The 15743-nt window shown below is 45.2% G+C and overlaps 1 protein-coding gene across 2 annotated transcripts in view; it reads left to right on the forward strand.

The window, feature by feature from the left end:
- Positions 1-8116, forward strand: part of LOC102444907 (tropomodulin-3) — a 55804-nt gene extending 47688 nt beyond the window's left edge. For both annotated transcript variants that reach the window (XM_075897250.1, XM_075897249.1), the window contains exon 10: positions 4840-8116. In XM_075897250.1, the coding sequence (XP_075753365.1) occupies positions 4840-4874 (35 nt within the window). In that variant the 3' untranslated portion in view covers positions 4875-8116. The remainder of the gene's footprint in view (positions 1-4839) is intronic.
- Positions 8117-15743: the final 7627 nt, after the last annotated feature.

Below are 15743 nucleotides of genomic sequence, written 5' to 3' on the forward strand. Positions count from 1 at the left end.
TGCCTATGAGCCTGACCTGGCAGATGCTTCTGGGAGCAGAGCAGAAGCAGGAAAGGTGGGGAGCCTGCCTAGCCTTGCTGTGTCATTGACCAGTAGACATCTGAGGTAAGCATCACCTTCCTGCTCCTTAATCCCCTGCTTCAGGTTGGAACCCCCTCGCAAGCTCAATTCCCTTCCAGATCCTGCACCCTCACCCCAACCCTGAGCCCCTTTCTGAACCCAAACTCCCTCCCAGAGCCCACATCCCATGACATACCCCAGTCCTGAGCCTGTTCTACACTCCAAACCCCTGGACCTCAGCCAAGAGCCCCTTCTTGCACCCTGAACCCCTCATTTCAACCCCTGCCCCAGAGCCCATAATACCAGCCCAGAGCCCTCATGCACTCCTGCACCTTCCACCCCTCATTTCTGGCCCCAAACCAGAATCTAGGGAGAAGCCCCAATATGGTGCACACTCTCCCCCACAGGTCTCTATGTGGCCCATGACGCGTGTGCGTGTGCGTGCGTGTGCGTGCGCGTGCGTGTGCGTGCGCGCGTGCGCGTGTGTGAGAGAGAGAGAGGATGGAGATATATATATATATATATATATATATAATCTCCATCCCTGATGGGGGGGGGGGAAAGGATCCTACCACTCCCCTGCTCTAAAACTAGAAAGAATAATAAAGAGATGGGAAATAACGAGCAGACTATGCCTAATAAGTTTCAATATAGATCTGGCTTTGACTTGCATAAGATTCAGTATTTCTTTTAAAAGGATACATTAAAATTATGAATTTTTAAAATAGTCAAATTACCTTGTCTCTTAGTAGATGTTAATTCCCGGATTCCAAAAGGATTAAGAATATTTGGTGGTTTTGCTTTGATGTACAGAAAGGAAAAATCTACCAGAATCTTGTTACTGTATCATCCCAATCAATTGACTTGATATAATGGATAGTTGCTTAAATTCAAGTGAAGGGCATATCCCTTATCTTGCAGCCAGTGTGAGATGGGAGGCCAGCCAGTCCACCTGCTGATTAGTACTCCAATGGAGAGACTAAATTAATCCACACTGCCAGTACACAGTACCACAGATGCAGCTAACTGAAATAATGAGGCAACTTGAAGCCTAGTTATGAGTGTAACTAGAAGATTTACTCAGCGTTGCTTGGGTCCTTAACTCAAATACGATTTTTGTTTTTCTTCATATAAATCATTGTTCTGGGATTGGGGCTTGGGACGAGGGTTCAGCACGTAGGCTGCCCTGGGAAGAGAAGATTGCCCAAGCTCTGTCACCACAGCAGCTTGGGATCAGATGCAGCTGCAGTGGGCACAGCGGGGGCAAAGGTGTATGACCCCAGCTGGGTGACAGACAAACTTTGTGAAATATATAGTAGATAGCTGTCCCTTTCTCCATCCTTGCCCCCTGCTGGCCCAGTGTGGTTATAGCTGTTCCAGTTCCCATCTCTGCCCCCCCACTCCAGTCATTTTACAGGCAGTCCCCGGGTTACGTATAAGATAGGGACTGTAGGTTTGTTCTTAGGTCGAATCTGTATGTAAGTCGGAACTGGCATCCAGATTCAGCTGCTGCTGAAACTGACCAGCAGCTGACTACAGGAAGCCCGAGGCAGAGTTGCCCTGCCCCGGGCTTCCTGGAATCAGCCGCTGGTCAGTTTCAACAGGCTGAATCTGGATGCCAGTTCTTACATACAGATTCAACTTAAGAACCCCAGGCGTCCCCAAGTCAGCTGCTGCTGAAACTGATCAGCAGCTGATTCCAGGAAGCCCCGGGCAGAGCAACTCTGCTTCGGGCTTCCTGTAGTCAGTGCTGGTCAGTTTCAGCAGTGGCTGACTTGGGGACACCTGGGGCAGAGCAGCTTGGGTGCTGCTGGGTTGCTCCAGTAGCGCCGCTCCTCCCCAGCAGACCAGGGAGACGTGGAGCAGCTTTTCTCGCCCCGGAGGATGGGGGCGGCGGGACTGCAGCGCATCTGGGCGTCCCGCCGCTCCAGTCCTCCGGGGCGAGAAAAGCCCCGTTCGTAACTGCGGATCCGACATAAGTCTGCCTGTAGTTCATTAAGCCTTCAGCTAAATAACAATAGTTAATTTCTCCATATTAAACAGTTAGGTTTTTAAAGTTGGTTTTTTTCCCCTCACTATGTTGTTCCTTTTTCTGGTTATGCATAGATATACCCACTCTGTGGTGTAAGAGGGGCATCTCTTCAGGACTGGAAGCAAAGCAGGTGCTTGCCAGAATAGTTTCCAAGGGACCAAAGAAACTTAGTGGATGTAACCTGTTGAAAGCAGAGGGCTGAGGTTTGAGCAGCTGTTGACAGGTCCAAAGGTTCTCATTGACGAAAGCTCTTTGTGGGGAAGATGAGAGCTGTGAAAATCCAGGGAGAGAGGAACAGGAGGAAAGAAATTGTCATTTGAAGGGAATAGGAAGCCACCTGACATACTACATAACTACCTCTGAAATGGCCTACATTTGAGAACAATTGACTCGATCTTTTCTCTTGCATCATCATATTTCAAGCACTTCTCTGCTTGTTGTGACCTTTCCTGTTTTGACCTGTTCTGATTTTAGCATTTAATTGCTGAAAATCTATTTCTATGTTTTTCTATTGATATCTTGCCTTTTTTTCTTGCTTTCTTAGTCTGGAGTATACGAGTAAAATTTTCTGCAAATGCCTTTTCATCTCTCCAGCCCTGACGCTACAGAGACAGGTTATTGTGAATACCCAGTTGGGTATTGAGCACTGAAATGGAAATGTTTAGTCTCGCATCACTGTCTTTGTACGTTTCTCCTGACAAATTGTTTACAACTTTTCTCCCCTTGCTTCTCTCATGCTGTCCTGCACCCCTGTACTTGTTTGCCCAAGACCCTGTGCCAGTTTATTTCTAACTGTGTGATTGGATTACAGTGAGAAGGCCCAGTAGATAAAGTATGAACCACTTTATCTACTTTTGCAATCAAACTTAAAAAAAAATTAGTGAGTGAGAGAGTCTAAGCATGTAACTGTTTAAAGATCTGTAGGTTACTACTCATTTGAGAAGTAACATTTTAGGCTTTGATGGTAGGTGTCTATAAGACTTGTCAACTCCAAATCAGAGCATCAGTGGAGTATCATTTCTAGCAGTGAAAAACAATTATCCCACTCTGATTGTACAAAATAGCATTAAAATTTTAAAGTCCGTTTATTTGAACAAAGCAGAAGACAGGCAACTTAATTTATGTAGAACTAACAGATACTTAATCACATGATATAGCAATATAAATTATAAATGTATTTAAACTACTGTTAATATTGGGTTTGTTTTTTGCAAATATATAGTAACTTCTAATTTAAAAAATGTGGAAACATCTTATCTAACTTGAGGCTTTTAAACTCGTAATCCACTTTCAAATTTCTGTATGTGCTCAGAAAAGAAGTTAATTTGCACGTGAAAGAGACCACAAGAAAAACTCATTATTTTATTTGTACATTAAACATGAAGTGTACTCCAGTCATTCAGTCACTATTACATATTCTTTTAATTGTAAACAGCATGTGAGTTTCAGTAACTTTATTCACCAATCTTTGGTTCATTCCTTCTGTAATTTAGTCTTTTAAGAGATCTGAAAATGTATTCATTCTAATAATAGAAGATTATCATATTATAATATTAACACATGTTCAGTGCAATTTTTTACTATTACTTAAAGTGTTCTGAAGCTTTTTGTATATTCCTAATTAACTATAATTAAGCACAGTGATAGAGAATGGTATATATGAAGTCAAGAATAACTGTTAAATCTGTTCACCAAATTTCAACTCATATGACATCATATATTCTTTAATTCTTGCCATATAAATCTTAAATTCTTCATGAGTACAGGCAGTCCCCGGGTTACGTACAAGATAAGGACTATAGGTTTGTTCTTAAGTTGAATTTATACGTAACTCGGAACTGGCTCCAGATTCAGCCGCTGCTGCTGAAACTGACCAGGGGCTGACTACAGGAAGCCCGAGGCAGAGTTGCTCTGCCCCCAGCTTCCTGGAATCAGCCACTGATCAGTTTCAACAGCGGCTGATTCTGGAGCCTGGGACAGAACAGCTGGGGCGCTGCCGAGTAGGTCCCCCCAGGACCAACCCGGCAGCACCCCAGCTGCTCTTCCCCAGGCATCCACAACAAAAGCCTGGTCTGCTGGGGGGGGGGGCACTAGCTGCGCCCCCCCCTCCCCCCAGCAGACCAGGGAGACCCGGAGCAAAGCCGCAGAGGCGGCGGGGTCCCGTGCCTCTGCGGCTTTGCTCCTGTCTCCCTGCTGTGCTGGGAGGCAGTCCCCCCCAGCACAGCAGGGAGACCCGAGCAAAGCCGCACAGGCAGCGGGACCCCGCTGCCCGTGCGGCTTTGCTCCTTTGCCCCGGAGCAAAGCCGCACAGGTGGCGGGGTCCCCCGCCTCTGCGGCTTTGCTCCTGTTTCCCTGCTGTGCTGGGGAGTCCCCTCCAGCACACCAGGGAGACCCGGAGCGGCTTTTCTCACCCGGAGGACGCGGTGGCGGGACCGCTGCACTCTGGGCGGTCCCGCTGCCCGCGACGTCCGGGGCGAGAAAAGCCCCATTCGTAAGTGCGGATCCGGCATAAGTCGGATCCGCGTAAGTCGGGGACTGCCTGTATTGGAATAAGTTACTCAGTTACTAATGAGCACATTTGAAATTATGAACAGAATTAAATGTTAATTAACTGCTTTTCTTGGAATTAAATGGTTAAAAAGTTAATGACTATTAATTGTCCCATTAGCTATTACGATATTGTGCAGATTCTTAAGACAGTCATTACAGTTTTTATAATTGTATTTTCTCTTTCCTTATGAACACAGTTCGCAAGAGAAGGGTTGAAGGAGACTACCACTAAACTTTGTGGCTGCTAGAATTGTATTGTGTGAAGATTTCAAAAGTCCTCAAGGCTCATTGTGGACGTTGGCAATCTCAGACTTCATTTACCTGGGTAGAAGGGAAAAGACTGGAAACCCCATTCCTTTTTAGTAAAGTTATATTTAGATCTGTATGATATGCATCACATTTTTCAGTTTGAGACATAGTAACAGCACCAGACTGCAAAATCAGTTTGAGAACTTTTTTGTATTTCAAAACTTTAGGTATACTTTCCACTAAAATAATGTAAATTGTGAAATCAGTGTAATTCTTGTCTATATTCAAAGAATGACTCATGAAGGGATCAGTGAGCAAACAGTGGAGTATGTTTCTGATAGGAAAGCTGGGGATGTTTATTTAAATGGAGGGATTTATATATTTTTGGGAACAATGTTTCAGAGAAAAGGGATTCTTCACACAGAACAATTGGACTCTTATTTTGTAGCTATTACTTGAGCTCTCTTGTTCACATACACTGAACATAAATCTTTCACAGCTGTCAGTTGCAGTTCTTCCTTTTAAATTTTTTTATTGATTGATTGGCTAATATGCTTTCTTGATACTTCAATAAAGCTTAAAAGTCATCTCTTTTTTTATGTAAACAGGAATTGAATAAGGGCTCCATTATATTTTGGAGAGCTAATTAAAATACGAGGATGTGTGTCCTGAAAAATCTACATCTGTACTAAACTAAACAAAAAAAAAGAGAAAAAGCGTCCAAAGTAGCTTACCTTTCTGAATAGTTAGAGACAGTACTTTGTTCTGATGTCTCTTAACTGGACTTCAGATTGATTTGGTATGTTCATCAGCATTGTTTATATTCTTGTATAAAAATTTGTATCTAAATACCTTAAGTGACATAGGTGTTTTCTAGCAGTAGTGGACATGCATTCTTTAAGAAATGCTGGTAGTGTGCATAGGAAAAGCAGTTTCATGCATTTTAAATCAGGCTCCTGTGGCAGCTTGCAACTAAGAAATCCTGTTTTAAAGCTAGTAAACTGAAAATAGCTGTCAACCATACTTTCTGTGAAATAGTGACCACTGTGTTAGATGGATCTTTACCTTCCACTGTGAAAAAAGGTCCTCTTGTCCCATCATCACAACAAACTTTACAGAAACTTAAAAAAGGTAGTGTTTAATCCGCAGGGGGTACATTCTTGCTGTTATTTCGAGCCATTTGTTTTAAAAAGAAATATTTAGAGCTCTGTTTCTAGGAAAACAAATTAGTGAACAAAAGTCACTTCTGTTTCTGTACATAACAGCATAGACTCTTAGGTTTTATTTGTGCTACTTTTGAATTGCACTATACTTGATTACACAGTATTGACCATTAGACCATAGCAGAACATGTTCCAAGGAATTGGACAGTTTATTTACAGTAACTTTTATAATTCAACTAATGTAACTTTCCAGTGTCCATAAAATGAACATAATTACAGTATATTTTTGTAAAAGCCATATAGGTGATGTGGAGAAAAAATGGGATTTTTGCATCATGTTTAAGTAGAGTCTTAATTGTAAAACTTGTTCTTTAGAAAGGTCCCCTATTGTGTCTATTTCTGTGTTACTCCAAATCACATTTTAGGTCTTTAGAAAGTACAGACTTCAGTCTGAAAATGAATTAAAATTGTACGGCAAATACAGTGCAACTTTTACACTATATATAGCACCTTCAATGAAGAGATAACTAAGTTTTATAAGGGTGGAAAAATGAATTACCATTTCAAAAGTGGAAATGTTGTGATTAATTCTGAATAAACATCAGTGTATTGTGGCCTAAAAGACATGGATGTAACCATGTGAAAATGAAAGGAAGTTGAAATGAATGTTATTGAAAAACCAAAGATTTCCTACTCTGCACATTTTTTAATAGACAGAAATGTGAATTGTTGGTCATAAGAGATTCCTTTTGCCTTAGTTTACAATATTTAATTTTTTACATAATTTAAGCAGTCTTTGTGAGAATGCTATCCTAAAGTTTAAGTTCTTGTACATGTACATGCAAACTCATTTTAAAAGCTAAATGTCTTTTCAAGAGATGGTGCTATAGAGGTGTGGCCAAAGCATGGTATACAATTGAGTTTTCTGAAGCTATTTTACGGTGCCTAATGTTTAAAACACCAGGTAATAATTTTGTGTCAAATCAGCAAAAAGCAGAAAAACCTTCTCTTCCTTCTGTTGTCTAAAGTGTGCATATTTACAAAATCTCATTTTTGTAATACCTGTTTTATCTGCATCTAGGCATATTAGCCGGTTGCTTTATACTTGTAATTGAAGATAGAGGAGGAAAGTGAAATGCAATGATGTGGGGGGAGAATTGGTAACGAAAAGCATTTCTTGTTCTCTATGCTACTTGTTTGAATTCTGTCCGGCTCATCAGTGGCGTAAGTGGAAATCAATGGTTGGTTGAAGACACTGTGGTCAGGAGTCCTGTCACAGTTGAAAGTTGTGCCAGATTCTTAATGGCATAGCACCAGTGAAATCAGTTTGATAGTTCTGTTATGAACGGCTGAGGGGCCACATGGCGGCAGCAACCTTAGCAAAGAAATCAGACAGAGTGAACATAGAGAATGAACCATTCAGGCTTGTTCCCTCCAACTTAGGTTTGAGATACATTTGGAAGACCAATATAAAGATGCTTTAATAATTGCTGCTTTTGTGTGTGGATAAATAAAGGAATCCAGTCTCCAGAACTGTCAAGTTACCGTAATCAAACTCAGCAAGCAAAGCTGACTTCTTGATTTATGGACTTCAAATATATAGTAAGCTCTTGGATATGATGAGCTCATATTTTATCAGTGGTATTTCTATAGCAATAAATGACTATAAAAAACAGGGTACTTTTCCAAAAAAGGTGGTGATTATGTGCTTTCTTTAGTCTAATTGATTCATAGTTAAATCACTTTGCTTTTTAAAATATGCATTAAATCTGGAAATCAAGTAACCACACACTTTGATAGTTTGGGGTTCCATTTTTAATATACAGAATCATAGACTAAATATGTACCCCAAACATTCTACAAATTATCTACTTACAATTATACTCTAGAAAAATGTCCTCATCATCTCCACAGCTTTTAAGTATGAATAATGCTGATTGTAAGCTATGAATTACAGAGTCTGTTAAATTTAAGTTTCTGTTGAGGAAACATGAACTGAGTATTTTAGCATATCAGCACTGTAGGCTGTCAAGTTGCATTACATTAAATTTTCTGAAACATATATTGCTTGCTTGTTTTTAACAGAGCATTATTTAGCAGAAAGACTAAGCTGGTGTACACTTTGTGCTCCTGCTTGTATTTTTGTATTTTGAGAATGTTTATGCCCAAGCAGCTCTTCTGGGAATCAACAGCTGTCATTGGCTAGGATTTAATTTTCCCGGGGGGGGGGGAGCCGTAAGCACATGGCAGAAAATAACTAATAGTATCAAACTGTTGTCAGTCCAGTTCCATGCACACAGCCATTTAAGCCTATAAACTAGATTTGTTTTAGCTTCTGCTCATTCTGGTTAAAAGGGGTTAAAAAACAAGCATGGTGTCATGCTAAGAGTCTACTATAGACTACCTACCCAGGCAGAAGAGGTGGATGAGGCTTTTTTATAAAATAACTAACAAAATCATCCAAAGTGCAGGATTTGGTGGTGATGGGAAAATTCAGCTATCCAGACATATGTTGGAAAACTAACACAGCAGGGCACAGATTATCTAATAAGTTCTTGGACTGCTTTGGAGACAATTTTTTATTTCAGAAGATAGAGAGAACTACTGGGGGGAAGCTGTTCTAGATGTGATTTTAACAAATAGGGAGGAACTGGTTGAGAATTTGAAAGTGGAAGGCAGCTTGGGTGAAAGTGATCACGAAATCATAGAATTCATGATTCTAAGGCGTGATAAAAGGGAGAATAGCAAAATAGAGACAATGGATTTCAGAAAGGCAGATTTTAGTAAACTCAGAGCTAGTAGGTAAGGTCCCACAGGTAGCAAGGCTAAAAGGAAAAACAACTGAAGAGTTGGCTGTTTTTCAAAGGGACATTAAGGGCCCAAAAGCAAACAATACCACTGCATAGAAAAGATAGAAAGTATGGCAAGAGACCACCTTGGCTTAACCAGGAGATCTTACATGATCTAAAAATCAAGAAGGAGTTATATAAAAAGTGGAAACTAGATCAAATTGCGAAGGCTGAATATAAGCAAATAACACAATTATACAGGGGTAAGATTAGAATGGTGAAGCACAAAACGAGCTCAGTCTAGCTAGTGACTATCACGGCTCACACATCGGACTCCAGGCAGAACTTCCCCCTTCAGTGTGACAGCCCCTTATCAGGGAACCCACTCCAGTATAATAGCAGTGTGACTCCTTTCTCAGGGAGTCCACTCCAGTGCGACAGCCCTTTCTCAGGGAGTCCTCTTTCCGCCACTCTGCCTTCAAGATGGTGCCTCTCAGGACCTGTCTCTGCCATGAGCCCCTAGGAGAGTCCACTTCCTCTGGACTTTCAGGGCCTCCTCTCCCAGAGGAAATAGTGCAACTCTGTTCTCCATACCAGAGCATCTCTCAGCCAGCACAAAACAGGAGGGTTCATTGAGCTTTGATTGCAGCAAAGGATCTCTCAGGCCTGTAGGCTTGCCACTCCCCCCCTCAGCCCAGCACATCTGAATCTCCCCTGCAGCCAAGTGGGCTCTGCCTGCTCTCTCCCTGTTCTGTTCAGAACCCCCCTACAGCAGCCCCTCCCCTTTCCATTGTTTTCTATCCAGGTAAACAGGGTCACCTGGGCCCCTCTCTTCTTGCCTCTCCTCTCCATCCATTGTTCTCCCCTGGCTGAAACCAGCGGGGCATATCACCAAGGTCTCCTATCTGCAGCCCATTGTTCTCCCTCTGGCCAGAACCAGCTGTGTCATCCGAGCAAGGGTCTCCCAGTCATCAGTCTCTGGAGCTCCAGGTGTGTGCTGTTCCCTGCAACAACTTCTCCCTTTCCCCTTACCACATTAAACTAGTAACACCCAGGGACACTGAGTGCCCTCCTGCATGCAATCTCCCTACCTTTCAACACCCAAAACTCCCCCACTTCACAGAGACATAGTGACAAGAAGACATTCTATACATATTAGAAGCAAGAAGAAGACCAAGGACAAGGTAGGTCCATTGTTCAATGAAGAGGGGGAAACAATAACAGGAAATTTGGAAATGGCAGAGGTGCTTAATGACTTACGTGTTTTGGTTTTTGTCAAGAAGTTTGATGGTGATGGGATGCCTAACATAGTGAATGCAAGTGGGAATGGGATGGGTTTAGAAGTTAAAATAAAAAAAGACAAGTTAAAAATCACTTAGAGAAGTTAGATGTCTTTGAGTGTGCATCTACACACTTCATTTAAATTTACATGGCTGCCATGCTGAGCCGATCAGCTGTTTGTCGGCTCAGCGCGGTAGTCTGGACGCTCCTCGGTCGACATCAAAGGCATTTGTCGACCTCACAGGTAATGCCTTTGATGTCAATCGCGGAACGTCCAGACTACCGCGCTGAGCTGACAAACAGCTAATCGGCTCAGTGCGGCAGCCATGTAAATTTAAACGAAGCGGCGATTATTTAAATTGCCGCTTCATTTTCCTATGCCGGGTAGTCTAATCTACATGCCTCTGTCGCCAGAGGCATGTAGTCTAGACGTACCCTAAGAGTTTCTTCCCATGAGCAGAACGAATTTTGTGTTGTGCACCAGTACTGGGTTCATGTCGCTTGTTTGGATGTGCCACTGTGGCACTCAAGTTATTAATAAATATTTTATAAACCTCTACCCTTTCCCTCTGCTGCCATGTCTCCTCACCTTGCTCCATCAGCTCCCCTTGTGCCTGCTGCCTCCCAACCCCTCACCTTCCTCTGCTGTCCTGACTCGGACTCCTGCCCTTCTCACTGCTCTCATCCCTTCTGAGACCTGCCCCCCTCCACCAGCCCTTCTCTCCCCCCGTGCCCACTCCTCCAGTAGCCCCACTCTGATCATGTGAGCCACACCACCTCATCCCCTCTCCTAGCACCTTCCTCTACACATCTGCCCTGCCTCTCTCCTCTGATGCTGATCCCTCCCCTGCAGGTGTCTGCTCTTCTGCTTCACCCCGAGAATCCTCTGGCACCTGCACCTTCCCTTACCCCCGCACCCTCCTGGTGCCCCCCTTTGCCCTCTTTTTCCCTGATGCCCATCCCCTCACCACCCTCTGCCCCCGTTCCTCACATACCTCTGTGCCCTCACACGACTTGCTCCATCCCTGGCTTCTTCATGCCCATCCCTTCTTTCAAGTCTTCTTCCAGCACCTCTCCCCTTTAGCCCCCAATGCCCTTACCCTCTCCTCTCCCAGCATCACCCTGTCCCACCTCCCACTGATACCTCCCCTCCTGCCCTTTTCCTCAGTCTCCACTTGGCTGCCTGGCTAGGGTTGCCAGATGGTTGAAACAAAAATACTGAAACCTCCCCCCCCCCCCCCCAAAACACACACACCACCACCACCACACTGGGAAAAAATTCTGTTGAAGGAAAAAAAGGGGGCCGGGGAGACCAAAGTTGTTGAGCAAAAAAAAAAAAAAAATTAAAATGGAACAGCATTAAAACAGCATGTCCTCTTTAAGAGTGAGTGCCGGGATATGAACAGGGGAGAAGTTGAGCACTAAGACCCAGGGGAAGCATTGCTTCCCCTAGGTCTTTTGGCCAGCAGCCATTTTGTGCCGGCAGCCTTGGGGAACCAGGTAAGCATGGGGGCTGGAGTTGGGGGACGGGGGGTGGTGGGAGGCAGGGTGCTGAGTGTTTGTAGGGTTGCCAGGTGCCAGGCATTTTTGCCTCCTGGCTGGGGAAAAAATCAGAAGATACCGGACATCTCAGGTGTCTGGTATTCTCTGAAATTTTTTTTTAACCAGACAGGAAGCGAAAATGCTAGACTGTCTGGGTGAATACTGGACACCTGGCAACCCTACACCTGGCATTTGTCTCTCCTCCACCCTGTACCTTGGTACCTTCCCCTTTCTTCTCCTGACCTGCCCCCTTCCCCTCAGTACAAGCCCCTTCCTCTCCCACCCCTTCCCCCATTTTCCTCCAAACCCCCACCCTACCTTACCTTCTTCCTTCCAGTTTGCTGTGCTGGAGTCCGTGATCGGGCCCCAGCTGCTTCCAGAGCTCCTGACCACTTGCCGGGCCTGGAGCTGGGTCGCACGGTTTTAAAGTCCTGGGCTGAGAGGTCATGCCACGCCCAGGCATCTCCCTCTCAGCTATTGCGCAGCGTTTCAGCACGCCGCGCATGCACTCCGGGGTCAGGGAGGACATTCTGGGGCCGGGGGGGGGGGGAGAAGGATGCGTGGGAGGGGAGGCCAGGGCTGGGGCCTGCTCCAGGCAGGGCTGCGGGAGAGACCCAGCTCCAAATATTGGTGGAGCAGGACCCCCAGCTCTGATATTCCTGGAGCATGGGCACCACGAGCCCATATAACTCACCGCCTATGAATATGATTACAGAAATTACACCAAACTGAGCAAGTTTGTTGCAGACATCCTTGAGGCTGAGGAAACAGTACAAAACACTGACGCCTGAGGGTCACACGACTGCAAGAACGGCATTGCAGGCCGCCTTAGATGCCACTGAAATAGCTGCACGTTCTACAGCAACAGCAGTAGTAACAAGGAGGGCATCATGGTTTAGCTCCACTCCATTCCCCCAGGGAGATTCAATCTACAGTAGATGATCTACCTTTCAACAACCAGAAGTTGTTTGCAGCTAACACCAACAAAATTCTCCACTCTGTGAAAGATTCCAGAGTGATGCTTCAGTCTTTGGGGATCCCCAACCAAGTACCAAGAAGAAGGCACTATAGTTATCAGCCCTACCCAAGACCTGGATACCCCCATATACACGACACTACAATAGACAAGACCAGCAGCAATAGAACAAAGGCAGAGGCAGAAATCAATGACGATGCCCTTCCTCTATTCCCAACAGTCACACTAGTCCAACAAGCAAGGTTGGTCATCAGAGCGAGGGTCTGGAGAGCCTCTCTCCTATTCCCACCCCATCGACGCAAGCAAATCTCTTCCAGCATCCATTATTGCCTTCTTCAACAACTGGCAACGTATAATCCTTGATTGATGGCTCCTGCAGATAATCGATAAAGGCTACCTTATTCCCTGTGTGTCCATACCACCTTTCCCTGTTCTTTTTCAGGGACCACTATCACGCAATCCTTCTTCAACAAGAAGTAGAGCATCTCATACACATAGGGGTGATTGAACCAGTCCCCACACAGTTTAGGGCAGTGATAGAAATGTAGCCATGTTAGTCTGGGGTAGCTGAAACAAAATGCAGGACAATGTAGCACTTTAAAGACTAACAAGATGGTTTATTAGATGATGAGCTTTTGTGGGCCAGACCCACTTCCTCAGATCAAATAGTGGAAGAAAATAGTCACAACCATATATACCAAAGGATACAATTAAAAAAATGAACACATATGGCAGGGATCTCCAACCTTTTTAGGCACAAGATCACTTTGAATTTAAGTGCAATTCAAGATCTACCTCAAACCCAAATACGCTTGCCCTGCCTCTTTTGTGCCCCTTCTCCAAGATCCCTCCCCCATCCTCCCTCACTTTCACCAGGCTGGGGCAGAGGGTTGGGGTGCAGGCTCTGGTCTTGGATTAAGGGATTTGGGGCTCTGAGCTGAGTTTGGGGGAAGACAGGGTGCCAGAGGGGGTTCTAGGTGCAGGCTCTGGGAGGGTGTTTGGATGCAGGAGTGCTTGGGGATAGGGCAGGGATCTGGGGTGCAGGAGGGGGTTCATGACTGGGGTAGGGTTTCAGGATGTGGGCTCCGACTGGGCCCTGCTTACCTCAGGTGGTTCCTGGGTGGTGGTGCAGTGGGGCTAAGGCAGGCTCACCCCTGCCCTGTCCCTGCACCACTCCCTAAAGTAGCCAGCAGACTCCATCCCAAGTCCTGTTGTGCCCCCTCTGTGCTCTGTGTAGATGGGATACAAGGTGGGAGAGGGGGCACATTGACATCAGCACCCCTCTTCTCCCTCTCCTGTCCTGCACAGCAAGCAGGAGGCTCCTAGTGCTGGGGAGAGGCAGCTCCAAGGCAAAGGGCAGGCAGTGAGCAGCAGGAAAGGGGAAGGGCAGCTGAACTGCTGGCATTTGATAGCCTCATGGCCAAACCAGTCAAAATCACCTGTCAGAGGTTCCAAGATCTACCAGTAGATCCTGATCTACTGGTTGGTGACCACTGGTTTAGGGGGAAAGGGTTCTACTCCCATTACTTCTTGACTGAAAAAAAGGCCCATTCTAGGCCTTTGAGCCCTCAATAAATCCATTCAGAAACAAAAATTCAAGGTGGTAACACTTGCTACTATATTACTGGTGTAGAAACAGGATGATTGGTTCTCCTCCCTCGACTTGCAAGATGCATACTTTCACGTTGCCATCCACCCTACTCAAAGGTGTTTTGTTTTCTTTGTTTCGTTGTAGCACTACCAATACAAAGTGCTTCCATTTGGATTCTCTATGGCCTTGAGGGTCTTCCCAAAGGTGCTGGTGGTTGTCATAGCATACCCGAGGAAACAGAGTTATCGTATTTCCTTACCTAGATGACTGCCTCCTCAAACTTTGCTCACACAACGATACCTGCCGTTCTCTATCAGTCACGAGACACCTATTCCGACACCTGGGTTTTCAGGTAAACAAAAGGAAATCATGCTCTCTCCTATACAAAACATAGAGTTTATAGGCGCATGCCTTGATTTAACAACGGCCACTACATCCCTGCCTACAGACCATTTCTAAAAAATTGTGGCCTCGATAAATACCTTACAATCCAGCCCCTGCACTGCAGCACTTGAATGCCTTCAGCTGGTGGGGCACAAGGCAGTGTGTAACTTCGTAGTCTGCACGTGAGATGTTTACATAGCTAGCTATCCATCCTCGATCCAAATCCCTGACCCCTCCAGAAATAGCAAAGGAATCCTTACGCTTGTGGCTGAGCCTATGGAATCTTAGTTCTGGAGTCCCCTTCCACCCACCAGAAGCATCTGCCTCCATGACAACAGATGCCTCTCGTACAGGATGGTGCACTCACAATGACATACCTGCCAGGACCTGCAGTCCAGCACCGACAAGAACTTGCACATAAATATCCTAGAACTGCGGGCAGTCAGGAATGCATGCATCAAATTCCTCCCATTCATCACCAACTGGCACATCAGACTGTACATAGACAATGTAGCAGCAATGTTTTTACATTAATCGTCACAGCAGAGCCCGATCTCGAGCACTTTGCACAGAGGCCATAGCACTTATGAACTGGTGCCTGAAATACAACACCATTATCACCGCAGTGCATCTTCTAGGTGCCCTGACTACAACTGCAGTGGAGTTCTCCCTGTTGAATATCAGTGGCAAAGGAACCTGTACATATTGGCGGACATCTTCTGCCAGTGGGGTCACCCTACCAACAGCCAATGCCCCCTATTGTGTTCCAGGGTGGGAATAGGCAAGGGATCAGTGGGAGGTGCCTTCCTTAGCACATGGACATCTCACCTATTCTATGTGTTTCCTCCTATATCCCTATTGAACAGAGTAGTTCACAAGATAAGGAGGAAAAGGGCTCATCTCACACTTATAGCACCGACATGACCATGCCAGCCATGGTTTCCCTTCCTAGTGGCAACATCCTGCGCCCCACCGATCCACTTTCCTTGCGGGAGTGATCTTCTCACGATGGCCATTTGACCCTCCACTCTCTACACCTGAGGGCGTGGCTTCTGGATGGTTCTCTGACCTAGAGTTGACCTGCTCACAGCAAGTACCAACAGTCCTTTTACACAATAGGGTGCAG

The sequence above is a fragment of the Pelodiscus sinensis genome, chromosome 14, assembly GCF_049634645.1.
Source record: "Pelodiscus sinensis isolate JC-2024 chromosome 14, ASM4963464v1, whole genome shotgun sequence".
In the NCBI taxonomy this organism is placed as follows: Eukaryota; Metazoa; Chordata; order Testudines; family Trionychidae; genus Pelodiscus; species Pelodiscus sinensis.